The 27,495-nt window shown below is 40.5% G+C and overlaps 2 protein-coding genes and 1 long non-coding RNA gene across 5 annotated transcripts; 2 read left to right on the top strand and 1 right to left on the bottom strand.

Moving 5' to 3' along the window:
• Positions 1-298: 298 nt before the first annotated feature.
• cibar1 (CBY1 interacting BAR domain containing 1) lies at positions 299-6,862 on the top strand. Its single transcript, XM_027001734.3, has 9 exons — positions 299-514; positions 1,249-1,483; positions 1,680-1,748; positions 3,294-3,395; positions 3,939-3,944; positions 4,159-4,263; positions 4,538-4,651; positions 5,438-5,557; positions 6,321-6,862. Exons 1-9 carry the CDS (start codon positions 471-473, stop codon positions 6,447-6,449), a joined length of 924 nt encoding a protein of 307 aa, XP_026857535.2. The 5' UTR covers positions 299-470; the 3' UTR covers positions 6,450-6,862.
• A 7,084-nt stretch (positions 6,863-13,946) lies between these two features.
• On the bottom strand, positions 13,947-16,051 carry LOC145660386 (uncharacterized). The gene is made up of 2 exons (XR_014126721.1): positions 15,502-16,051; positions 13,947-15,174 (listed from the first exon to the last, which is right to left on the bottom strand). It is a non-coding gene; the product is annotated as an uncharacterized LOC145660386 (long non-coding RNA).
• Positions 16,052-20,225: 4,174 nt separating this feature from the next.
• On the top strand, positions 20,226-26,165 carry trib1 (tribbles pseudokinase 1). Of its 3 annotated transcripts, none has more exons than XM_081702786.1 (3): positions 20,226-20,975; positions 21,718-22,010; positions 24,320-26,165. In XM_081702786.1, the coding sequence occupies exons 1-3, from the start codon at positions 20,691-20,693 to the stop codon at positions 24,783-24,785; spliced, it is 1,044 nt and encodes a 347-aa protein (XP_081558912.1). In that variant the 5' UTR covers positions 20,226-20,690; the 3' UTR covers positions 24,786-26,165. The 3 variants fall into 3 exon arrangements, with proteins under 3 accessions (XP_081558912.1, XP_026857529.2, XP_026857530.1); XM_027001728.3 differs by having other exon boundaries at positions 20,232-20,984; XM_027001729.3 differs by lacking the exon at positions 20,226-20,975 and adding an exon at positions 21,003-21,402.
• The last annotated feature ends 1,330 nt before the right edge of the window (positions 26,166-27,495 follow it).

Here is a 27,495-nt window from a genome sequence, read left to right as displayed (position 1 = left end):
TGAAACACAATGAATTCCAATTAATTTCAATGATCACATGTTTTGGCAATGTTACAAAAGTAATAAAGTATTGGGTTATGGAGGGAGGGTCAATCTGGATTACCTAATAATCACATCTAAACTTTCCTATTTTAATGTAGCAATTTTAAAAGCAACGAGTCATTTAAAGCAAATAAGCAAATAAATCAATAGCTAGACTAATAAATGAATGAATGAATGAATTAATGAGTGAGTGAGTGAGCGAGCGAGTGAGTGAGTGAATTTTTTATTTTTTTTTCCTTTGGTGACTCAGCCGGAAGTGGCCGTATTTACAGTTCCATGGAAACGACGGACAGCGTTCTCAAATATATACCTCAGACTAATATAGCCGAGTAGCTATCTATCTAGATTTATAGGCTTCATATAGAAAAAAAACATCAACAGTATTATTTTAAGAGTATTACAACGTATTTAGCAACGTAGCTAGTTGCATGCTTCGCATAATCATGAGTCGCACTCCCGATGCCAGAGCAAGGTAAATTTTGCTGAGTGGATGCAAGGAGCAATGATACTAGCTAGCATACCAGCCAGCCCGCTAGCTAACCGTACGTGATGCTCAGGGTATAAAGCTTTCAGGTTTCTAAATTTGCCTAACTAACCTAGCCAGCTAGATAACTTGGATTTTATTTAGCTAGCTAGGTCAAATATTATACTGCCACGTTTTAGAGAATCTCCAAAACATGTAGCTAGCTAGCTTAGCTGGCTACCAGACGTGTTTGAAGATTTTCATTAGAGTAAGTTACAAATATTTTTGCTACATTTCTGGTAGTTAGCTAGGCTAGCTCCATCTGATGTCCTAAATTTTACTTTTACGCTTAAGAAAAAAGTATAAGGTATAGCTAGAGGTTAGCTACCTAGCAAGTGTAGTAGCGTTAGCTATTTTATATTTACATCAGCGTTAGCTAACCTAACTAACCTACCTTAGTTAGCAAGCTAGTATGTTCTTTAATAATTTAAATATAAATAGGCTATTTCAGTATTACTATCACCCATTACTAATAATAAGTAATGGCTAAGCGATATCATCTAACCTTCGTAGCGTTACCTTAGTTATCGCTAGGTCGTTTCACGTTAGTCTGTAAATTTCAACCTGACTTTTTGTAATCCAAGAATTACATTGTAAATGTTTTCTAATTATTATTAGAGCTAATACAACACTGCCTCACTACCAAACATTTTTCTCATCATTGGTCCTTGTTTGCTGTAAAGGGACACACAGACCAAGCAGATCCAGGAGGGCATCTCCCATGTGGAGAAACACTTTGGAGAGTTGTGTCAGCTCTTTGCAGCATATGTGCGCAAAACTGCACGACTGAGAGACAAATCCGACTTGTTGGTCAGGGAGATTAGCCTTTATGCAGACACAGAGACCCCAAACCTTAAAAATGGGTTGAAGAATTTTGCAGACCAGCTTGCCAAGATTCAGGACTACCGCCAAGCAGAGGTATGTTCAAAACACAAAACGTTTAGTGGAACCTATGGGCAATCAATATTTTATATTTTACTAGAACCTTAATGTTTATGTTTACATTAATCTTATATTTTTATGTCATTTTAGATATTTCTTTGTATATATTTTAATAAGCCTCTGCTCTGTGACTCTGTATGATTGCATTTATAATCCTTACCATTGCTCACAGGTGGAAAGACTTGAAGCAAAAGTTGTTGAGCCATTGAAAGTCTATGGTAATATTGTGAAAACGAAAAGGGTAAGGTTAATGATTTTACCCATATGCCAAAATTTCCCTAAGATTCTTTATCGTTCATAGACCACACATTGGGCACAGATAGTACAACATGTTTTCTCTTAGTGCTCACATGAGGGCAGCGTTTCATTATGTTTTTATTAATAATGCTTTTAACGTTATGTAGCCATAGTTTATTATTTACTCCCAGACTTGGGGCACCCGCAGTACTACTGTGGATATTTTCTCTGTTCAAATTTTGATTGTAATAATTATAACAGTTATGTAAACAGAGCAGAGCAGAGACTAATTGCTGTTATTTCATGTTAGTGATAATCAATGCTTCCAGAGCTGTCCATTAACTTTTTATGGAGTAGTACTGTAGTACTGATGAAGTCTTACCCCTGTGACATAGCATTGTTAGTTGTTTGAATGGTCTTTTTCTTTTACAACAGTCTAAGCCCAGTGTGTGTGAGTGTGTGTGTGAGTGTGTGTGTGAGTGTGTGTGTGAGTGTGTGTGTGAGTGTGTGTGTGAGTGTGTGTGTGAGTGTGTGTGTGAGTGTGTGTGTGAGTGTGTGTGAGAGTGTGTGTGTGAGAGTGTGTGTGTGAGAGTGTGTGTGTGAGAGTGTGTGTGTGAGAGTGTGTGTGTGAGAGTGTGTGTGTGAGAGTGTGAGTGTGTGTGTGTGAGTGTGAGTGTGTGTGAGTGTGAGTGTGTGTGAGTGTGTGTGAGTGTGAGTGTGTGTGAGTGTGAGTGTGTGTGTGTGTGTGTGTGTGTGTGTGTGTGTGTGAGTGTGAGTGTGTGTGAGTGAGTGTGAGTGAGTGAGTGAGTGAGTGTGTGTGTGTGAGTGTGTGAGTGAGTGTGAATAGTATAGTAGAAGTTACAAACCAGAGTATGAGCAACAGCAGAATTAATATATTTTGATCTATTTTGTAACATCATTCTGAAATTATAGCCAAGCATTTTAAGGTCCATTCATTTCACCGTGAGTTATACTGTGTATGACTATGTATGTGACAAATAAACCAAACTTGAACTTGAACATTCTAAAGTCCATATTAAGTGAGAATGAATATAGGGGTAGATAATAAATGTCTCTGTTTTGTGCATAATAACAAACAGCACCAAGCCTACAATCCACTGATGGCACCTTTCCATCTTCCTTTGCCTCATGTTTTGCCAAGCCTTTTCAGTTGTTTGTTTTGTTGAAAGGTTTCTGACAGAGGTTTACTTTTCATCAAGTAATATTTCATGTAACATTTCAGTCTTCCAAGTACAGCATAACCATTAATATAACGTAAGTAAACACAACTATATTGGCGTCACTGCCCTAGTGCTTAGAGGGCTATTGGTGATTCATTATTCTTTTGATTAGAAATGTTGTTCATAATCACTGTGCTGAATGTGCTTGCACTGTTTTTCATCATCTAATTGCTTCAGCTTTCCTTACACATTAAGAAGCACTTTCTTATCTTATAGACATGCTTGTCTAAAGCAACATCCTTAGCATGAATGTTAAAAATGTCTTGTTGAAGGTTCATTTGTTCGCTCACCTTTGTTTGAATCTGCAGGAGGACCTGAAGCTGACACAGAGTGCCAGGAACAGAGAGGCCAAACAGATGCAGCAGCTGGAGAGAATGAGACAGAGGAACCCCTCGGACAGGCAGATCATTGTATCCTTTCCTGTGGTCTCTTGTTTAGTTCATCTTGTTTACACCTTGTGCAGTTGTCCAGATCTAGGCTTGTCCTGTACTGACCACAACAATTTTCCAACAAACTGCAGTGCTTCAATTGATTTATTTGACATATCTGTTTGTTATTGCTATAATAAAACAGGAATAGATTAGATCTTACTTCCTTAATCACATTAAATTCATTTGACACCATATTATTTTCTCCATGATTTCATTGTTTAAATGAATTCATTGAGGATATTTACATTATGAGAGCATTTAAAAAGCATTTAGCATGATGTTTTTGTTCAAGAATTCAAAAAGCAGGAATTTTAGTTATAGTTCTTATTGGCATAACATTGTTGAATAGCATCTGGCGTATTACACACAGCACAGTTGTAGAAATTGTGAACAGAATAACATAATTTGCACTGTTACTTGTTTATTTAGAAAGAAGCAGTAGAACCAATGATAAATCACAGATCAAAATGTGTTCAAAATATATTTGTTATATTTATTAGTTACCTTAACAGTTTTTTACAGTCACAGGTGGGCCATTGGAGTTGATGATATACATATCTGGATAATATGTATGGCAGTCAGTCAGCAATGCTGTACATAATGACTATAGACACCTCATTACACATTAGACATTATAGCAGTCTCATTAGGGTGAGATTTCCTGTCAAGTTCCACACTAGATGAACAGAGTGCTGCAAACAGTTTGTGCTGTGTGTCATGAGTTTCACTTTTGTTGTGACAGGCCGAGAGTGAACTCCAGAGAGCCACAATGGATGCGACACGCACAACACGCCAACTGGAGGAGACAATAGACATGTTTGAAAAGCAGAAAATTCAAGATATCAAGGTCTCTGAAACTGCATCATTTACTACCTGTGTGGGGGAAACATTACATCATTTGACAAGTGTATTCAAAGCCATCATTATCCCAGGCCTACAGTGCTTCATAGAATATAAGGCTTGTGTTTGAATGTAGTCATACATGCTGCACCTCTGTGTGCAATACAGAGAGATTTAAGTAGGCTGGGCCATTTCTTTAAAAAATGTGGATGTATTTTTGAATGGATCTTTCTTGACTCAATAAATAGCAGCACTGCCACAATTTTTTTTCTACCATTCAGAGAATTTTGGGCGGGTTTGTGACTGTGGAGATGACATTCCATGCCAAAGCTTTAGAGGTGTACACGACTGCCTACCAGCACATCCAGAGCGTAGATGAGGAGGGAGATCTGGAGGTATGCCCTCACTCCTAAATCTGCTGCACACACTCTCCTCACTGCTTCAGATCGTCCGGTGCACCACCCAAAATCTCGTGTTCTGCTCCATTTCTCTCTGAAATGTCATGATGACACCTCTTCCTGGAATGCAGTTTCTTTCATAGACCCAGCTATGTAACAATTTCAGAGGCATCTTGAGGAACATGTTTGGCCTAGCAGCTGGCAGCTGCATTTTCTCACTGGCAAATGACCTTATTTATAAACTTTTATTCTGGCCAGCCAGAGTAAGCTGTATTCTTAGGATTCTTTTTGTATGACTGACTGGACTGACACACTGATCACTTCAGGATCTTGTGTAGAAATCCAGCTTTTCCTTTTTTGATCTTTTGAAGAAAATGTAATGGTCATATTAACTTATGCACTCAACATGACACAGTTTTTATGTGGCAAATTTAATATTACAAGATTATTACATGTTAGCCACATATTATAATCAGACTTTCAGTAATATTTAATAGAGGGTAATAAAGTGACACTGATGGATTACTGGATTACATATTCTAGATTTGCAAAAGCAGAGTGTTAAAGAGATGATGACATTGATTCAGCTGCATTATCTCAATCTACAGCATGTACTATATTTACTGCTACTGTACCAGCACCATTACTGTTCCTAAGATCTTGTTCTGTTACTCATTTGAATGTCATCAACAATGGTTCAGTACAAAAGGGCATTAAGAAGCCATTAGTTTAACATCTGTCTAGAGGAGCAGTAATGTGGAGCTGCCGCTGTTGTCTTGGCAGGTATTCAGGAGCACGCTTCATCCCCCTGACTATCAGTCACGCTTAGAGATAGTACGTGCCAATTCCAAAACATCTCTGAATCGAACTGGGACATCTATGAGTAAGTCAGGGACTTTGCAGGTGAGTGCTATGCAAATACTGCACGTAAGACATTTTTTTCCCCGGAATTCTTACATGCCATTTCTTTTCATGTATTTACTGTTTACTCCTTCAGAATTGCTTCTTGTGAATGTCTGTTTTTTGTTTTAGAACTTTTCCTGTACTTCTAATGGGTGCTTATATAATTTTAGTGCTGATCTATCGGCCTGTGTTGGGAAGTGCCTTTTAATTGCTAATTCAGTGGGGGGAAAGTGCCAGTTCAGGAGAAATGCCTTAAGTCTGCCTCTGAGCTTATAACTAGAAAGCATGGTAAATGAACCTGTAGTACATAGGAGTGTGTGTTTAATCAAAAGTCTATTCCAGAGCACATTTTATTATTCAAAAATTAGCCTGCCAATTATAACACTCCCTGAATTAGAATTAGAATTAGAAATGGAAAACAAGAGAAGATTTTTACAATCTATAATGAACTGAACAAGTAGTCTGTGATGTTAACACAGGTGTGACATGAATAAGGCTTCACCTGAGATGTATTGGCATGTTGAACAGCAGTTCCTGCTACAGCAGGTTCAGCATAAAGTTAGGACATCTATTGTTTCCTCATAGTGGAAATTCTTTGCTATGTGTTGAATGTCAGATTTGTCCCACGTAATGCAAGATATTCAAACTACAAAAAGAATTTTCCCTTGATGATACTAAGCAAACGTCTAGTCATTAAGTATGACTAAGTGTGAAACTTGTTATTCTGAAACCACATAACTCAATGGCTATGTCTGTCAAACAGCCAAGGACTCCAAAGGAAGAAAGGAATAGAACTGAGGATATAGATGATGATGATGATGATGATGATGAAGAGGATGAAGATGATGATGATGAGGATTATTTGGAGGAAGTTACAGATGATGAGAATTAATCAGAACATCCAGCATAACTTTGCATTTGGTGCCATAGTATTCTTACACATTCTTTCTGCTGCTGTGATCAATCCCTAAATGATACTGTCATCTTATATGGGGCTTATTTTATTTTAATTACATCTGTAAGGTTATACAATCCAGTAATTATTAATGGTAGTTGTGAAGCTTAGGGGGTTTGTAAATGTTTTTATATAAATGATGTATACTAAAATTAGCTTACCTTTAGACTATTCTTATGAAAGGGACCACACGTATTTAAATATCTGCCTGATTTTTTTTTTTATTATTCTCACCTTTGTTTTGCTAACATGATTCATTTTTGTGCATGCAGTGTTAAATATTGCTAAAAACATGGTGATCTTATTGCCTTATACAGTGTCAACTGACCAAATAAACACTTTTTTCTTATAAAGAATTGTTTAATTGTTTCTCCATGTAAATAATGCTAACCAACTGCATGTAGAGCTCAGAGACAAAGAGAAGAGCAGTATTTGTGTCTCCAGAACGTGTATGACACAGACACCTCAGTGACCATGTATCCATGAACAACAAAGCAACAGCCCGTGTCGCCAAACCGGAGCCTGACCCACCCGGAACTCTGTAATTGTGGATGATGACTTTTTCGTGTCAGTCATACATGAGTCAGACGCAGCTTTCCAGAGCTGCTGGTGACATTAAGGTGAGTTCTCCCTCCATGCCCTTCCTTGTGACACACATGGTCACAGAATGGGGTGGGATGATTAATATGCAGTGTTTGATTTTGCAGCATGCAGAGATGTGCACTGTAGCAAGGTCCTTCAGGTTTGTGTGGTAGTGGAAACACATTAAATATGTATTTTTAAACATGCGTGTGAGAGAGACAAAGGGAGGCCGACCTTTGATGCTGTGAATCATCAACACACTGTGTGAGATGCCAAGAGTGATTGACTTAGTCACTGAAGCTCACCTATCAAACACCTCTACAGGATACAATCAGTATTTCAGAGAGGTATTGGTGATAGGAGAAACCGTTGGAGGCAGACACTGATGCATTGCACCATCAGCATTGATTTATATTTTGGTACTTCATAATAACACTCCCATGTCAGATGTCCGGTCATGCAATAGCCACAATTCTATATGCCATTGACATTTAATGACACTCTAAAGACAACTGGCCAGTATGGCTGGCTTAAGGACTTCCCAGTAAAGTATTCCTGTATGTATCACAAAGGAGCATTAAAAAGGTGAAAATCTATTTATGGTTCTTGTGTGAAACTCAAGTAAGCAATGAAATTACACTTGTCAATAATGATTTTGCTACCTGCAGTAAAACCCACCTGCTTATGAATTTTTTCATGGCAAATCCAAATATGTTTTCAGAATTTTTCAATCGCCCATAGTTTTTTGTTGTTGTTGTTCCCATATACATGTATGTCATTATGTAACATGGAAAAGCATGTATTGAAAATCAGTACCAAGGAAAGTGGATCCTCTCTGTTGCCAGATATGTTCCTACATTGTACATTTTAGAAGCAGACTTTACATAATTAAAGTGTAAACACAGTCTTATTTAGGAATAAGTAATATATAGGTAATGTAATTTTTAATTGCCCTGTCACTTACAAAGGTCCAGCTATATTAGTTTGTGAATTTTTGCTGCTCAGTGATATTTGCAGCAAAAATAAAATAACACATGAAGCAAACATGGTTTTACATTTTCAGTAGAATGAACTGTGTTGTACGCAGTATTGCCTGGAGATGTGGGTTCAAGGTCTATTTTCAGATAAAGCCAAGCCTTTCGTGACAGATGCATCCACATGAATAACTCAATATCAATTCAGTGGCTTTCAGTTAAGTCAACAAAGTCAAAGGCAGGGATTCCTTCCTCACCCCTCTGACTCATCTTTACAGAAGACTTAATGGGATCTAGCATGTGGTTTCATAAAAAGCTGTGGGGGCCTTGTCAGGGTGTGTTCTCCTGAGTCACTAAAAGTGAGCCTGGCGGAGAGAGAAAGCAGCCACCCCACACGCTCTCTGCTACGGTTCGCTCCTCTCTGCTACTGGCCTGTGGGCTTCATAGGGTGGCCTAATTTCAGTCCAGCAAATGGGAGTTTTGAATGGATTTCTCCAAAGTGAAAATGAAAAAGTTGCTAATCTCTTACCCAGTGGTTTGTTAATAGTTTTTACATCCACCTTCAAAGACTGACACAGAAAGCATTGCACAAGAGCGTCTCTGATACAATCTGATAAAGAGGCCTTGAGGTCATAAGCTCAATGTTGGTGAAAAAGATAAACTCTGCATCTGTCTGTGCTGGCTCTTGACGTACACAGCTGTACAGGAGAAACTTGGACATGTGTGTTTGTGTGCGTGTGGTGAGAGAGAGAGAAAAAAGAGTGAAATAGAGAGTGTTTAATCATGTTAGTATGGAGTATTTCTTCGGCACACTTCGACTCCTTATCCCTTTATGTCTGTTTGAGATACTGGATTATCTTTGTCTCACTGAGTCATTGGAGAAGCGTGATGCATGGCATCCAGCACATGCCTGCCGCTCTTACATCCTCCCACACTGGATGCCAAAGCCTGTGGCTCTGCTGCTCAGGGAAAAGCGCTCAGCAAACTGAGGTGAAATTTAAGACCGAGACTGAAATCTGAAGCTGCAAACGACTGGAACCTGCAGCATTTCAGAAGGTCTGAGAAATGACAAGAAGATGAGAAGGTGACAGCAACCTGTGAGAATATGACTTCATGGAGAAAATGCAGGAAGCATTTCAGAAGGCTCTGAACTCAGAGATAATTGCATGTGCAAATGGATTGGTGGGACCAGGGGTGATACCCATTCTAATTGGGGTCTAAACTAGATCAGTGCACAAATTCTATATTTAAAAACAGTTTTCTTTGATATTTTTAGTTGGTGTAGTGATGAACTTCAGCACTGAGACTAGACTGACATATATACTAAGCTGGCAAGGGCATATAATCAGCAGACATTTAATTTGATCTCCTCTCTTTTACACCTGTACAGCTCTTTTACATATGTACTGTAAGGCTATTCTGTTTTAATATCACAGTAAAAAAAAAAAAAAAAAAAGCTTACCCATTGAGTGTGGCTATAAAAAGGGCTAGTCCTAAGTTTCTTCTTTCTGAATGTTTCATGGTCTCAGAGGTGTGCAGTGTCTCAGGGCACGCCAAACATCTTGACCTATAGGAGCCAGGAAAAACAGCAGCTACAGGTGTTTTCAACATGCAGATGAATGTATTAACTACTCTGGCTCAGCTGCAACTGAACTTTTATGCTCAGCAAGCCAGAGCAATTAGGCATGGAGATATATTATCATTAAGGGTGATCCTTCTTTTAAGGATTGAGATACATATGGAGTCTACCATCTTCATGTGAATCCTGTCTTACCAAGAGTCCAAAACATGGGTTTTGCAGTGTGGAGTGAAAGGTTTCGATACTTAACTGTAACAACACTGCACAGCACTGATCCAGAACCTCACATGTTTTAAGCAGGATACATTAATGGCAAGGAAAATAGGAAAACAGTGGTATGGACTTCTATGACTGAAAATGCTCAACCCTAGAATCAGGCACACCTTGGTGATGTCCTCACACCACCCATCATGACCTAAACTTTACTCAGCACTCCCCAACCACTCTGTAGCTGGGTAAAATGTGCTGGCAGTGTATTAGAGGTCATGTGATAATTTCACCTTTACTTAATTAAAAATGTTTGGTAGGGGCAGGTGTGGCAAATAATAAGTGTTACAGTTCAATATGTTTTTAAAGAAAGGTTCTTTAGATTTGGTTGTCATTAGTCTAATTCATTATCACAAAATGCCACAGATTTTACCATGAAATAGAGATATGCTGAAAGGATTTCCTGTAACATTTACACAATAGCATCATTACATGTTGGGGTTGTTGCTGGTGGTGGTGGTGTTGGTGATGTGTGTGTGTGTGCATGTGTACATGCATGCACAAGAGAACTTCACATGGAGTCAGAGGTGAGGAAGTCAGTTCCCAGTAGCCTTATAACGTCTGAGAGCTCAGTAACAAACCCATCTGTCCACTCTCTGATCATCCCACTGTGGACCTAGCTCACATGCCAAAGCACATCAAGTCTGGCTAAAAAAGTGCAGTCTGACTGCAGCTCACTAGCAAAAAGGGAATCCATTAAACCATTGTCTGGGGTCTTATTACGACAACACTGTGGTTTTACTACTGGCTGGGAACAAGCTACTAATTGGAAAAATCCCGTAGGATTTGTGTAAGAATGTGTCCCAGCTTCTTATAATCACATGTTGTGCAGCCAATCCGAGCATACTTTCTCCAATTCCACCTCCTTCAATGGGGCAGTAAAGCCTTCCACTCTTCTTCATTGCCTATTGATGGACAGGCTCTCAAGAATTTCCTCTTGTGAATTCACCACATCATTGGAATAAGCAATACAAGCTAGTACTTTTGCACTGTCTGCTAACAAAAGTTCAGCCTGTGCTAGAAGTGCTTTAGCACGCAAAGTAACATCCAGCAGCAGCTCCGAATATGGGCCGGCAGCCTGGGTCATCAGGAATAAACAGAGCAGGCTGAGCACTATGGTGGTGGAGGAGAAGTAGCCGTGTCCCGGCAGCAGAGAGTAGAGTCACATGCAGCTGCTTCAGCTTGTTTTGGAAAATGTTGAAAGGTTGCCATGGAGCCACTATTTGATCCCATGATAATTAGCCCAGCCCATTGATTGCACAACACTTTTCCCCAATGACTGTGTGCTGGTCTCATCTACAGGAACATGTCTCTATTTATGTTTATGGTTTCTGCAGTTCCTGTCCTTAGAAGGCTTGCTTGGTCAACACACGAAACACGATAAAGGAGATGGTATAATGGGGTTCTAGACTTTCACACAGATGGGGATGAATCCAATGATGCCCTACATCACCCATGCTGTAAGAGTAATGAAGATTACTTGTTATTATCCTCAGCACCATCTTGTGCCATTTGAAATGCAGAGGCTGCTGCCTATTTATACTTTCAAGAATTTCACAGGCCACTTTGGGGTCAGAGAGTTAGAGTTGGTATTCCACAGATCCCTTCAATTCACTTGAGCAGTTACATATGAGCTTCATCAGAGAGAGAGTGAGAGGGAGGATTACTGCTTAAGCGCAGCATAGCAGTAAGCAAGACTCACATTTATTTCATATTAATCTCCCTTTTATAAGATCATGCCACAGAAAAACAGCTTATGCAAGTTAGGTAGTTGCATGATGCAATGTTAAAATAGGTTACATGGAGAGTTTGCTCTGCACCCTGTGAAATTTCTCAAACTCTTGTATAAACTAACTTTTGGAGACTTCACTCTTTGTGCCACACAGAGAAATATGGTACTTGTGCTAGTACAGCTAAAAGCCCTAGAGAAGGGTTTTGTTTTGTTTTTTTTTTGGGGGGGGGGGGGGGGGGGTAAATCAGTCCTGCTTGCTTTTTGTACCTGTGTTTACTGCACGTTGTTGTGAGAAGCCGTTTGAACAGTTGTGCAACTGGCCCCTTTGCCCAAAGCAAATAGCAGTCTTCTGAGAAGGAGAAGGGGAGGAGCAAATGCAGCCATGGCTCTTTTCCACTAATGTCATGGGTTTTAATCTCCTTTTCTTCTACAATTTACTTTCATTTGAATGTCTGATTGTGCAATGGTGTGATGGAGGTTACTAGAGTCATGCGTCTCATAAAAGCACTGCTACTATTTCACATACAGAGCAGTGAAGGGCCACTTTTAGGATCATTTCCTTCTGAATAAATATAAGCAGCTGTATGACAGTGTGTAAAGGTCACTCTTTTTGTAGCCTTAAAAATGAGGCCTAGTCCTGCTTTGCAACTGAGTCTTGGCTTGTAAAAACCTGCATCATGCATTCCTCTGTTGCTGGAGCACCTGTAAAGGCTGCAGTCAACCAAGAGTAACTGCAGTCAGAATTAATATTCCACATGGGAGAGTGGAAGGGCAAATGCTCTCGGCAGATGCAGTGCAAGAAAAAGAACAAAAAAAATTAAAAAATTAAAATATCAAAATTTGCAAATATATATTTTTAATTGTGTGGTTAACATAAGGATGTCTGATTATGATAGTGCTTGGTGTGTTACAGTGCTGTGTCAAAGCCCAGCACCAGACATGGCAGCTGTGTGCTATGGTATAAGGTTAGAAGTTCATACAGAGTCTGTTGGCAAGGGACTATCACCTGTGCTGAATGTATGGGCTAGAGACAAGCAGGACAAAGGAAACAGCTGCCATAGGAACTGGAGGCAAACGTAAGCCTTCCACAGGATGGCCAGCCTACCACCCCATTACTGAGAACAAACATTAGGCTCTAGCACCAAAGTGGGAAATGCTGCATTCTTGTCAATATGTGTTTGGGGGCAAACACACAAATACACAGGTGCCACACAGTGTTATCAAAGGCTGGGGGATGTTGCCCATTTGCTTATGATAAGGAGCACATCCGATGGTGAAAGTAGACTACTGGGAATCCCATGTTTACCCACCATCCAATGGTTCCACTGAGCAGTGCTCACCTGATTCATAACATGGTACATAAATTCTGAATTGGGGCAGGCTAAAAGCTTGCACAGCTTCTGACTTATCTAGAAATGGCTGACTGTTTCCACAAATAAAGCCGGGTGGAGGTGGACAAGTACATTGCTACGGCAACCTGTAATACAAAAAGCCTATTTTCAAAGGCTTCACCATTGGTCAGTTGCAGATTTTTTTAAATCATTTTCATAATAAAAAGCATGTTGGTTACCACTATTATCCTAATGTTCTTGTATAGTTTTTGTTGGTTGCCACTATTATCCTAATGTTCTTGTATAATTTGCATCAGTAAAACAGTTTTGCATTCATTAAAATGCACATAAACCCCATATACAATCTAGTACATAATTAATGAGACACTGACATAATGTTTGTTGTTTAAGCTTTATACTGCAGCACACTAGATTTTACATAAAACAATGGTCTGAAGTCAAAGTGCACAATATCAGACACAAACACATCATGCAAGCTTATTTAAAGTAAAGAGTCTGAGAAATAATGCTTTGGCTGCTTGCTGAGGCAAATAAAAGGGGTCCATTTAGGATGAGAATTGGTCTATGCTCATTTGCCATCTGAGTCATGCTGCCATTTGTGCATGTCTTGTGACCAAGACGCAAGTTGGTGAAAGATCAAACAGAACAGCCTTTGAGAAGCTGCAAAATGTAATGTAAAAATGTTCTTTTAGCTGCTCTATGTGATGAGTGCATCAGACTCAACAGTTTGTGGGTGAAGAGGAATGCATCCTCTTAATGAGCATGTCAGGTTAAAACAGGCTGTATTTCATTCATATACATGTTCAGCTCCAAACTAAAAAAAAAAAAACCACACAGACGCTTAAACATTTTTAAAGCAAATAAAAGTGCTGTTGACAGATGGTAAACCTTTCACTTTTATGGAGACATGAGTTTCCCCATACTCACAATTATCTTTTTATTTTTATAGTGGTAGGTAATTACCTCTAGACAAGAGTACGTGAGAATTGCATGTGTAAGAATGATACTGAAAAAGAGTGGTATGTATTTATGACTGAAATTACATAGCAACCAATTGTCACTTCTAGACATTATTAGACCCTTATTTCCTTCCATTTGCCCTTGAGTACAGGATGAACCTAATGTGATGTATTCTGAAGTGCTATCCTCCAGGGTGGGGGGTTCTTTGTTCTTTTCATACATACATACACTTCTGTCCACAAATATTGGTGGTAAAGATGAGCAAAAAAGAATAAAAGTCCATATAACATTTTTTGTGTGTGTTTATCAGCTTGATTTTAAGTTAAAAATAAAAAATAAGAGATCTCAATTATTTTGGTGTATATTATGCTGTGTATCTCTGGTAAAAGTGTAATGCAATTGCACCCTGTGTGCTTTCCCTCATTTTCCACTGTACACTGACTTACCTATGCAAATGTACAGTTTGTTAAGGTGGAGCCAGAGTATGCAATGTACACTGTGTTCACAAATCAACAAGCCATGAGTTATTGTTATGACCATATTGTCCATCTGAGCCCCTTTCTTTAAACATGGGAAATTTCCCCATGGCCATAAATTATGAGTCATAATGAACCTCTCATCATCAGCATACAAACCTTGGGCATATATTTATTATATTACTTTTGTGGCTTTGTACAATTTAAACAATGCTGAAGATTTTAATTTCCAGTAAAACAAAATACAAACAAATGATCATTTGGCATAAACTTTCAGTACTTGCATTTAAAAGAGCCTCAGCTTCAACCTTCTGTAACTCACAGAGTAGATGTCCAACCAGCAGAACCTTCTCCATCACACTTGTTTATCCCTCAGTTTAGGCAGGCCTCACTTTCAGTCATTACAGTGCAATTTCCCAACATGTCAACCTGATTTCTGGAGACTTTTCAAGGTTAAGCACCATGTCATCACAAGGCATAGAATACTGAGTGCCGAAACAGCGCTATATTTGAGCATAGTCGCCATCAGACAGTGCCCATGCAGGAACACAGATGAGTTAGAATCCAGCTGGCACTAGTACTATAGGAGATGAAGAAGAACTTGAAAAAGAGCATGCTGCTCTGCTCTGTGTCCTTCTGCCCATTCTCTGAGGGTTTGTTTGGCCAGGACAGGATATAACAGGACATCTGGAGGGAATCAGGTCTGTTAGCTGTTGGGCTATTGAACCTCTGAAGTCTGTCTGTGTGAAGATGAGTAGAAACAGTAAGCCCCTGATGTCAATTCCCTTCACAGGCCAAGAACTGTTAGTACCTGTTTTCTGTTTCAGAACCTGAATACTAGCTATAGACTACAGATGTAGTGTTTGGCAAAAGTCATCTAAACAAAGAGATGGTTCCATGAGCAGTGTGTCATCAGGTACTATAGAGGCATTCTGTTCTTTTGGCTCCCTCTTTAGTACAATGCTATGAAATCAATACACCAGAGCTTTCAACAAAACATGTTAAAACAAACGTCTATAAACCTTCGCTTAACACCACCTGGTCATTATCTAAAAGGTGTATCTTACTTTGGCAGATCCAAAAGACAAACTTGGTGGTCCTTTACTCTGGTTTCATTCTTTCACCATGAGTATTGCAGAAGCTGGTGTGTTATATTGCCTTCTTTTTTTACTCCTTGCCAGGCAAATGTGAGAAAAGCAGCAGTAGAATGTCTCTCCTCCTCAACCAACTCCGGCTGTTTCCAGTAACCTTCCAAATGGTGAAAATATTTACTCCTGAAAACTGAGAAGATAATTTTCCTCCTTTGACTCTGTTCCAATGGCATCTGGCTTGTATTAAGAGCTGTTCTGTGAGGTGGGAACAATATGCACAAGAAGACAAAGCCTGAGCAACATCTTCTGAATCAACTCTCCAACCCAGAATGACCTAGCAAACCACACGCACACTGCTCTGTCTCCTTTAGTTACAAAATCCTGCTGTGAAAAGAAACACTCAATGTATGTAATAACTCTTGGCCAGTGCTGTTTCATGCAAGTTTTTGAACAAGTCCTTGTCTACCAGTAACACTACACTATGTTGGCCTGTTTAGACATTATACCAATGCCTGAGAGGTTTATTTTGTGCAGTGATGTAACATACATGATTGACAGTTAGGGACTCTCCTAATGGGCTTCATTCCCCCCCCCCCTTCCTTCAGGTACAGTTTGTCCAATAGACCTGTGAGGTTGCCAGTTCTCCTTTGGAGAGAACAGCAGATCTTGTCAGACTGTTTTGCTTTTCCGCTCTTTGGAGGGTTAAGGCATCTATAGAGTCTAAGTGTCCATATAGGGCCATGTTCTTATTTGCCCTGGCTTGTTCAGAACCTTTAAAGATTGGTTGCTTGTTTCACACTCTCAGTTTCACATTGTTTTCCCACAGTAGGATATGCTTGCTATATGAACATGTTGCAATCACAAAGGGTATTTACATAATACATTTGTTTTGGGTGTCATCAAGATAAGCCTAAATGCTTTCCCAGTCATTTTGTGTTTATGGTCTAACTAGACACATCATCACACCTGTGTCATAGACAAAACAATCAGGGTCAGTATTACGCAGTGTTTTTCAACTATACCCCAGTGTCCTGTTTGACAGCATCGTGACTGAGCCAAGCCTGAGTACTCCTAATTACTCAAAGTGTGCACATCAACATGCTAAGGACCCGAGGTAGTGACCATGACAGATCACGCTGCAGCCTATTATTATAGCCCATTACCATTAATAATGCATGTTTCTTCTTCTCTTAATTACCTCCACCTACATGCTAACATAACACCTTCCGTTTAAAGCTCACCTCAGCTATTCTGCCAAAAACACAAATCAACCACTAAAATACTGCTCAGCATCTAGCAGTACACTTATGTAGGAAAAGGAACAGTTGTGCAACACATAGCATGGGCTGACTTTGTCACATCTTCTGATTCAAGCTGAGCATTTGGAGTGCTGAACGTACTCTACTTTAGAAGTGATGCATGGCTCTAGTACATGATGCTCTGGTGAGAACTGCAGAAAAAAATTCACTGCAGAAAAAATTAAACAGATGGTCTTCTCTAAAATTCTGATTAATCTCTTGACAGCAGTCATTTGAATGGCATGTTTTGACCTACTGGTAACTTATCAATGAACATCTTTCTCTCATTTTTCCATTCATCTTATTTCTTTCTTTATGAAAAACGTTGTGGGTTAAATAATCGCCTATTTTATTAATGGATTAGATGAGTTAAAATCCACTCCGTACCACAGCAATATAATGCCATTAAAATCCTTTAATATAGCTGTTCGACAATTAATTGCATTTTAAATAGCTAAACTCCTTCTTTCTCTCTTATAATTTCAGACCAGTTGACTCATGTCAAAGTTTTGGACAGTGTCATGCCAATGTATTGCTGACAAATAACATTAAGCATGCTTCTTTGAGAAAGGTATTACCTTGATTATACACAGAGGACCTCAGAGTGAAGCAACAATGTGATGTGCTAGTGTTGAGCGGAAAAAAAACCATTGCATATAAAGAGTTATTTCCCCTTTGTTCAGACATATGCAAAGAAACCAATTATCTTAGATACTTACTAGAAGGAATGTATGCAGTCTTTATGACCACATGAGCTCACTGTTTGACCTCTCACTAAGGAAACAGATGACAATCTAAGAGCAGTTCCACATTCCAAACCTCTCTGCTGGCGTCACACGACCAGGCTGGTGAGGTGTAGAAGTCTGCCTTGCTTAATGACTGTGACTTTATTAGTACAGTGGGAGACTGGCATCTGTGTGGTGTACCTAGCTGCCCCAGCCACCACATCAACCTCCATTTCCAGTATATTAAGAGTGGACATCTTTCAAGATTACAAACTCCTGCTTTTGGCCTGATTTTTTAATAAATTTTACATTATTGAGTGTAAACCACACCTACTGTCAGTGTGAATTATTTTTGTTTTAGCCATGGAGATCTGAATGTCTTTTGTTGACTTGTAAGTAGATGCTTCTATCTTGGCTAAACTCCAGAAAGCACACTGTAAACACCTGTAAGTGAACCTGGGTATTGGAGGACACAAGGATGGCTTGCAGCTAGAGTACAGCACTGCAGTCTCAATCTGATTGTGCTGGACTACAGCTGGCAGATAATGCTCTCTGGCACTTCAGAAGAAGCCCACCACCCCAGGTTCAGGAATGATACCTGTGGTATGTTTCAGTTTCTGTACCATCTTCTCATGGTATAATTGTCATGGGTAAGGATATGGCAGCTGTAGCTAAGAGCCCACAAGCTCCGGCTCTTCCCAGAGTTTTGTTTTGAATTTCAGAGACATATGGCTGACTATGGCAATCTATACCACTATAATAAAAACAAAGTTGACGACACATTTATATAATCAAAGCCCTTTTGTTTGCTTCTCTGTGATAGTATTAGTGGGTTATTCTACCCCAAGTCAATGCCTGCATGTCATTCCACGTGATGAGGTGAGGAACTATCAATATTCCGATTACTTACCTATTTATTTATTGCCTCTGTCAATAATGCCCAAAGGATGGATCTGCCTGTGTGCTTTTTACAGTATTAGTCATAGACTCAGTGTACACACTGTGATCGACCTTTGTTGTACTTTGTCTGTAGAAACTTACACCTGCTCCCCTGTTCTCTTCCCTAGCTGCTCACTGCAGCATGATCAGTTCACTGTCTATACTGCTGACTGTGAGATTATGCTGGAAAAGGGCCTTGAAGAGCCCCCCATCCTAAACCCTTTTCCCAGTAACAGTTTATACCACAACAAAGAGGAAAATGACATTTCCCATGTAAACACGGGAACAAGAAAAAACAGAAAAACCTGTTCTGCACCTGCATTACTGCATGACCAATGTACATATCTAATATTGAGTCATCTATAAGAAGCAAAAGCTGATGAAGAAAACATGGCTTCTAAAAATACACTAGTGTTTCACACCAATGCTCCCACCATATTAGAGCCCAGTGCATAATCTCCACTGGGCACTTCAGACCGCAGTTAAGTGTTCAGGGAAGGTGGGCAGTAATGACTGCATGTTACAGCTTTAAATGTCTGCTTCCTTTCTTTTGTAGTGCATGGCATAATTATTACAAAGGTATTCCTGTCATGACAGTAATTTCAACAAACTTTAAAGATGAATAAATAGTTAATTGTTGCTATTGTTATTACTGCATGTGTCACTACTCTCGATTGCACCTGTTAACAGCTTCCTTGTGGAACTGGATATAGTGGTTTCTTTACAGTGCTGCAGTGGGCAGTAAGGTGAGTCTGCATTACCAACATTATTACAAATAAGATTCTATTGAACTTTATGGTATAAATCAACCTTCACATCCCATATAGTTCCCTGGGGAACTGTCCTGAAGGTAAATACATATAAATATAAATCAGACCTAGGCAAGAGCTACATGTTCAATGAGCCAGTGATTTCAGTTAGCTAGTGAAATGGAGAATTGAGAAATAGAGAGAAATTTCTACAACACTCAGAAGACCTGGATAATGTTTTATCAAATTCTCATGTGAACACAAGCACAGCCTTGAACAGAAATGGTCTGCTACAGCCCACCTCAGTCAAGTGTGAGCTGTATGGGACATCAGACCATTTCTGTTCAAGTTTTATTAGAGTTGTTTGTTACTTGTTAGTGTTTCTCTCTCTCTCTCTCTCTTTGTATCTCTTTTTCTCCGTGTCTCATTTAAGCCATTTGATCATTTAAAGAGAAGCATCTTAACCGTGTTTACCGCTTGGCCTAAAGGCCTTCACCACTCCCCAGCCTTTCCCTTCACGTCGATGAGTCATTCACACATTAACAAACATTTACAGCGAAAACATTCATTTAAAGTGTACGCCGCCTGCGATGTCTCTTTAAAACAGTAGATGTAATGGTAAGTAGAAAGGAAAATACTTGGAAAACGTTTGCAAAATATGAAAGCGGTAGGTAATGAAGAGGAAAAACAAGAGGTGCATTGCAAATTAAACCAGGTTAATCATTGTCTTACAGCGATACGCGTTTCCATGAATACAAAAGAAGCGGTGTGCACAGGTTGGCAATTAGGAACGTGAAACAAGCTATATATATTAATACGCAAAGCACAAGCAAATGGCTTTCACAGTATTTAGTACTAATCCGTTTCTGACAATTCTCCCCAAAAAGTTATCAAACCGAAATTGCATTTTAACATTCAGCACGAATCGACTATGTGTGGCGTGTGCTGATTACTCAATCGAGGCTGTGCAATGTGTCACCGGAGAGGCTGAACCGGGCGGAGTTCCAGCTGCGTCGTGCTTGAAATCATAGCTTAGGAAATAGCATCGTAGTTTTGCTAGACAGCCTTTCACTCGGGGTCACTACCACGCTGGGAATATCTCACGTACCGTAGAGCGCGTTCCCACAACACAGCTGCCAGCACGGAATCCACTGTTGCGCTGTGCAATATTGAACACTGTCCAACGGCGAAGTCAGTCATCGACTCACTCAAAACATCAAAGGACGTCACATAGTCTGACAAATAATGGATACAGTAAATGGCTGAGCTCGTTGCAAATACTTCTCCCCCTCCCCGAAAATTTGCAGTTTCAGCTACCAAGTAACCGCTTGCAGCGCATCGGAAAATGACCACAAGCGAAGTAACAGGAGGAATATGATTATATAAAGTCACTAAAATTAATCTGAAACGGGCCACCAGTGAAATACTTTTTGGAGTGAAGCGCGTTCTTCAGAATGATTGTGCATCGAAGCAGTCCCGTAGCATGCATTCGCACGGGAAGGTACGGACACAAACGTTTCGACAACGAAGAACCAGTGGCAAAATGTCCAAGGATCAGCGAATCCTCGGGTGACGCGGGTCTCTTAGGTACCTCGCCGGGATCTCCAGTGAGCGGAACCCCGCTAAGCGCAACCTCAGCCCACCAGGGTCCAGCTCGCATCGGACAGTTCTTACTTTTGCCGTTGGTGGACAGGGTAGGAGTGCACAGCGCTTGGGACATCGACAACGGAGAGGAATTGGTATGCAAGGTAAGCGACCTTTTTCGATGGGTCGTTTTTAGTCGGTACTCCACTAACGCGCGCTGGACTTCGCCGGGGTTTTTCCAAGCCAACTATTAGGCTATTGCAAGAAAATGATTCATTAGTTATTATATGGCATTCTAACAAAATGTTAACATTTTCCTGATCTAATTTTTTCGGTGTTTTAGCAAACAAGTAAAATGTCCGTTCAACTTCTGTAGGTTGCAGCAAATTCTGGCTGATGAGTAGTTATTTGCATTTGCGTCAGCTGCGGAGACGACGACGTAAATAAAAACATTTTAGGTAAATCATAACAGACGTTATAAACAGAACGTCGGATAATTGGGTTGTTGTAGCGCAACCTTGCATTTACGAAACGATAAACGGAATGTAAGCCCAGCGATTAAACCCAGCGTAGGCTTTAGAGGTCAGTCATTTATCCCTTCTACTGATGAGCGGGGTTAAAACCAATGAATCTCAGTCTCGGTTTAACAGCTGGGGTTTTCCGTCTGACAGTGCAGATATTATCAACATTTTTAATCAGTTTCCTTGCCTTCGTTAAATTAATCGTTTTGAGCAGAATTAACTCTGTTAATTTACCATTCAACTTAACACCCATAATCGTTTCCCTTTAAAAGTAATCTTTCACAAAATGAAATAATATATTTTGGTTTGTTGTTTTTTTCTAATGTGTGGTGTTTCTGTTTACTTTAGTCAATACAATGGTATATTGTACCTACAGGTGTTTGACATGGGGCAATACCAAGAGAAGATCAGGGCTTACAGTATGCTACTGAAGCACAGGAACATTGCCCAAATCAGAGACATTGTCCTTGGGGAGCACATGGCCTATGTGTTCCAGGAGAGGGACTATGGTGACATGCACACCTTTGTGAAGCGCTGCAAGCATGTGCCTGAGCACCAGGCTGCCAAGCTTTTCTACCAGGCAGCTTCAGCTGTCGCCCACTGCCACCAGGCTGGCATCGTGCTGGGAGACCTCAAACTTCGCAAGTTTGTTTTCTCAGATGAGAAGAGGTGAGGTTGGCCGTGATTGTAAAAGCAATGTGTGTGTCTGTACTTGTGTGTGTGTGTGTGTGTGTGTGTGTGTGTGTGTGTGTGTGTGTGCGCGCGCGTTAGGTGCAGGGGCAGGTGGGATGAAGGTGGGTAGATGAAGTGCTATCGACTCCAGTAGCGTTATCAGAGAAGAGTGTCACTTCTAGTTTTGTTCAGCTTTCACTTCCTTTAGCCTTTGTAGAATGCCACAGGTGGCTGTTGCTACTTCTGCAGATCGCCTCAACAAATGTAACCTACAGCATTGCTTACTCATGTTTCTCCAGAAGAGGAAGCACACAGTAAATCAGAACTGTGGTTCAGTCAATGTTTGTTTCATTAGAAAATGTGAATGTTCAAAACTGTAGCTCTATATGCAAAATACTCCAGAAATGGTACATTCGAGTGTTATTTTCCAATAATCAGTTGTAATCAGCGCTCTAATGTGCTTCAATCTTCCAATAGTGTATAAATATACTTATTCTGCACTATCTTCTACACCTGCTGTCATCATGGCAAGCCTTAGTCTCACAGCAGTCTGTGCATCAGCTCAGGATATGACCCACTTATCATTTCTGGAGAAGCCTTTTCAAGTGTGGCCTTTGGCCAGTGTGTCTCAGAGAGTGAACAGATGAGAACAGGCATGAACGTGAGGCCAGCTGAGCTCTCGCCGTGGTACGGCCACAGCAGGATGACTCAGAGCACTGCGCAGGGGTGGGGGGAGGGGCCAGTACCCACCGCTCAGGATCATCGACCTGTGGCCCTTCTGACCGCTAGCGGAGGGAGGGGCTGCTCTTCCTGCACCCATGTCACTGCCAGCTGCACTTGCCAGACCTGTCCAACCCAGACGATGTCATAACCTGGGCATGTAGACATTCAGGCACAGAGAGAGATAAAGTCATGATGGTGTCTCCTGTTTTTACTTTGCTGACTATTAGCATGCAAAGAATAGCAATGTAGCAGCACAAAGATTAATGCACAAAAGACACGAAAACGCAAAATAATACACACCAATGTGAAATATGGTTAAGAAACAATGCTTTTGTGTGTTTCCTGTGCCAGAAATGTGATGTTCATACATCAAATGGCTTAGCAAAAAGTAATGACATAATAAGTGATAAGTAATGGGTAAGAAAGATTAAACAATGATAACATAGATAGGGCATGACCTCATATACACACGCAACACACATAGTCATACACACACACACACACACACACACACACACATAGAAACACATAAGTGCACAAAGCAATTTTGTGAGGGGCTGCCCAGGAAGAGTCTGTTCATGCATCACTGATGAGGCCAGTGAAGTTTTAGAGTAATTGAACGCTGGCGGATGCTAAAATGTGTGAACCTAGCTGCAGTGAGTACACTGAGGACAGAGCAGTGTTAATTCTGTACAGTTAGTTCTCTCCTATACTCTTTCTCACACACACATACAGACACACACAGAGCTATGACTCACTCTCTCCACCTCTCTGGTGCTATGCTGTTGTGTCATCCACAAACCCCGCGACTGCGAACCTGACAGCTAGTGAGGAAACACAATACGCTGCTCAGAAGCTCAGCTTTCTCTGAAGGGGCTATGGGTAGAAGGTCTGTCTGGGTGCACACACACGCATGCTTACCCGCTCCTGCATGTGCACATGCACTCACCAACCCCAGCCACCATCAGTGGGAATGCGCTCCAGCTAGAGGATTGTCTCCCGTTTGAAAGAGGCCTGAACATAGCTAAGTGTTGATATTAGCGTGAGAGTAGAAGAGATGAAGAGATTTGCTTTTTGTGTGTTTGTGTGTGTGTGTGTGTGTGTGTTTGTGTGTGTTTGTGTGTGTTGGGGGGGGGGGGGGGGGCTGTGTGGGTGCTATGGAAACAGTTGTGCATTCCTTGCTTTAAAACAAGGCCGTAATTATACAAGGCTTTGCCCTCCACATGCTCAGGTTGCAAGTGCTCTCTGCTCTGTTTGCTGGAGGAACTATCTGTTCCAGGAAAGTCAGTGCCATGGTGTTTTCCATGATTTAAAGACATGATTTAAAGCCATTTGTGATCAAAGGAACAGCAAGTGAATTCAGCTCACAAATACAAATAGGATTCAGGATATATCTTTTCATTTAACAACCAAAGCACCAAAGTTGTTTCACAGAATACATTAGACCAGGTGGCAAATAATAAGCCAAATTTAGTAGTCTGTTCACACAGTAAGTCAATCTACAGTAAGTCTAGTTTACAGCAATATATGTGCAGCACTACCATACTACCACTGATTGATGTTATATTGATGTTAACTGTTAGGACCCATGTGAAACTGGAGGGTCTGGAGGACTGTCGGATTTTGCCAGGAGAGGACGACTCTGTGACAGACACTCACGGCTGCCCTGCCTATGTCAGCCCGGAGATTCTGAGCGGCGGAGGCAGCTACTCGGGGAAGCAGGCAGATGCCTGGAGCCTTGGGGTGATGCTCTATACCATGCTCGTGGGGCGCTACCCCTTCCACGACTCAGACCCTGTTGCCCTCTTCTCGAAGATCCGGCGGGGCACGTACTGCCTGCCCGAGGGGCTGTCCCTGCGGGCTCGCTGTCTGCTGCGCAGCCTCCTCCGGAGGGAGCCTGCTGAGAGGCTCAGTGCAACTGATATCCTCATCCACCCCTGGTTTCATGCTAGCATACAGGATGCTGATGGCCCAGAGCAGGAAGTGGGCTTAACTGAGCAGATGGTGCCTCAGGTCGAAGTAGAGGTGGATGAGCAGCTATTCTGCTGATAACACCACACCACCACACCCCAGGGTATGCACGTAGAGCACACCTGTTTTGAATATCCATATGGATTTTTACTTTAATTTAGACTCAGAGTACCTTACTGTCCATGTTCTGAAGAGAAGCCTGGCCAGCGTGTGCCAGAGCAATTTTGGTGCTAACAACCTGTTTCATCATACTGCATAAGATGAAGGTTAGGTAGAGATGGGAATTGGAGGCTGTCATCAACATGACAAGTGTGATCCAAGTGCTGGGGCGGGGGGGCCACTGGCCTTGAACTATGGTTCTATTCAGACTCTGAATCACTCAGTGACTGCAGCAGCACCAGAAGGGTGTGGTCTGATTTTAAAGAAAAGACTGATGGACTCTCCAAATGACATATACATTTTTGCACACGGCATACACTGATAATAATCAGGGTGACTGCTTGGCCTCATAACTCTCAGAAAGGTGCCAAGCTGTACAGAAATGTACAGATTGGAAAGGCTGGACTAAGAGAATGAGGAAGAGTGAAACAAGAGGCCAGTGTCAGACCTCTGAAGCTTTTGGGTCTTTACTGACATCAAAACCCTTATCTGAGCACTGCATCTAATAGTATTGGATTAAGAATGGACATTGCCAATTTTGAAGTCTAAAATAGAAGATCTTAGTTAAATCCAGTCAGTACATATGTATACACTGCACAATAGGAGTCTGTTTAAAAAGATAATACCATTTTATTTTGGAATGTGATTAATGATTGTCAGTGACCCAGTGCTCTATTCTTTCTGGACAGATTCCTGGTCCAGTTAGTCAGTGCAGTGTTTTCGTACTTGAATCCTATGAAGTTTCATAAGTCACAGGGCTTTCAACAGTCTGACAAAACGAAGTCTAGTTGTGAGTAAGCTGTGCCGTGACTCAATAGCTGGGTTTTTCAACAGAGAAGTGGATTAGGACAGGATTAGTCTGTATGATTGTATGTAGGTTCTTTTTTGTTTTTTTTGTTTTTGTTTTTTTACTTTTATTCTACTGTAAACCACATCGAAGAACCCACACCAGCTCAGTTGAAAGTGTAGAACCATGCTGTCAGAGGCTGTGATGTTGCCTCCCACTCGGTTGCTAGAAGTTGTACTGTATCTTAGATCAGTGGCAAAGCAGCAGGATAATAATAAACTGAGGTTGGCTGGATAACCAAATGTCTGCCTCATGCATGCAGCACATTGAGAATGCTGACACGGGTGCACAAAGTTCATATTGCACTGTGAATTATGTATTTGTGACACAAGCTCAAGGCTAGACCAAAAGGGTCTAACAGAAATTATTCATTATAAAATGAAAGCATGTAAATATGTACATTCTATGTGTGTGTGTGAAGATTGAATAAAAATAAACCTTTCCATATTTAAGTTTTTGGTTGACTGCTAAGCACTTTGTGTTAATTTAGCAACTCCACAAACACGTGTTGAAAGAAACTAACTGTGTGCGTGTGTTCAAGTAGTCAAATAGCCACACAATTCTGTCTTAAAACCAGTGATCTCTTTGCTGACAGCCCCCAGCCTAAGTATTTCATTTTCTTTTAATTTTCTCTCTGCCTGCAGGCATCACTTAGATTAAGTCTCAATGCAGCATTTTAATGATTGGCAGGTAAAAGCTTCTTCCATACTCCCAGGGGACTGAAATAGAAAGCTTGGTGTTTGATACAGAGAGTCAGGTATCTCCAGCAGTCTGTTATGGATTCATAGCACCTTGTACAAACTGCTGATCTTCTGGAATTGCTATCAGCAGGGCAGCTGGATGGGTGCCTGGCTACATCGCACGCTACAGATGGGCTTCTCTGACAGGTTAGGACCAGCTTTGGATGACACTGACAAAGCGCACTGCTACCTCATTCAAATGTGTGTGTGTCTTGTGAAGTTGTCTTTGGGTCATAAATTGTAAGTAATGTATCAGGAAGTGTGGTCAGCATACACAGCCACAGAAATTAACAACAGCGTTTCAATAGTATGATTACTTGTACTAATAATTCATGTTCTCAGTGACAATAGCTCATCTTGGAGCTACAAAGTTTTCTCTGCTTCTTTGAGCAAACAGTCTCTGTTGTTTAATTAAATAGGTTAATGCTTGCTTAAGTATTACATGGCATTATGCCTACCAAATTTTGCAAATATGTGCACAAAAAATATGTTTCTGCAAATAACAGCAAAGATCCAGATACAATATTTTGATTTTGAAGAAATATAATATTTTTGATACATTAAATCTCTTTCACTGGTAGCTTTGTTTCAGGAACCAACTCATGTATATAATAGCAGTAGGTTAAAATAATAGGTTCTACAATTAATGGTTAATAATTTTATTGGGAGGGTTATGTTACAGCCACGTGGACATTGAAGGAATTGCAGTTGTGGCCTATTTCCATTCTATTTTGTTGTTTTTAGGCAAATAATCAAATTTAACATGAGTCATAGGTCAATGCATTAATTTATGTTTATGGAAATAGATTCCATATCAACTCTGCATAACATAAAAAATGTGTTTTTAAGATATATTATCCACAACCATATTATCCACAAGAGGGCAGTAGTCCAAGGTTGGTGGCCAGCAAAAGCTGGTTCATTTGCAGAGGGGAAGAAAGAAAGTTAGAAATAATGTATTTGATCTACTGTGTTAAATGTTTGGCATCTTGAAATCCACTTAAGAAACTGAATTAAGCTATACAATGTAACATGATACATT

This window comes from Electrophorus electricus, chromosome 2 (assembly GCF_041902795.1).
Source record: "Electrophorus electricus isolate QZ-2024a chromosome 2, ASM4190279v1, whole genome shotgun sequence".
Taxonomy (NCBI): Eukaryota; Metazoa; Chordata; class Actinopteri; order Gymnotiformes; family Gymnotidae; genus Electrophorus; species Electrophorus electricus.
The sequence above is the reverse complement of the archived record's forward strand: the minus strand, read 5'-3'. Positions and strand labels throughout refer to the sequence as shown.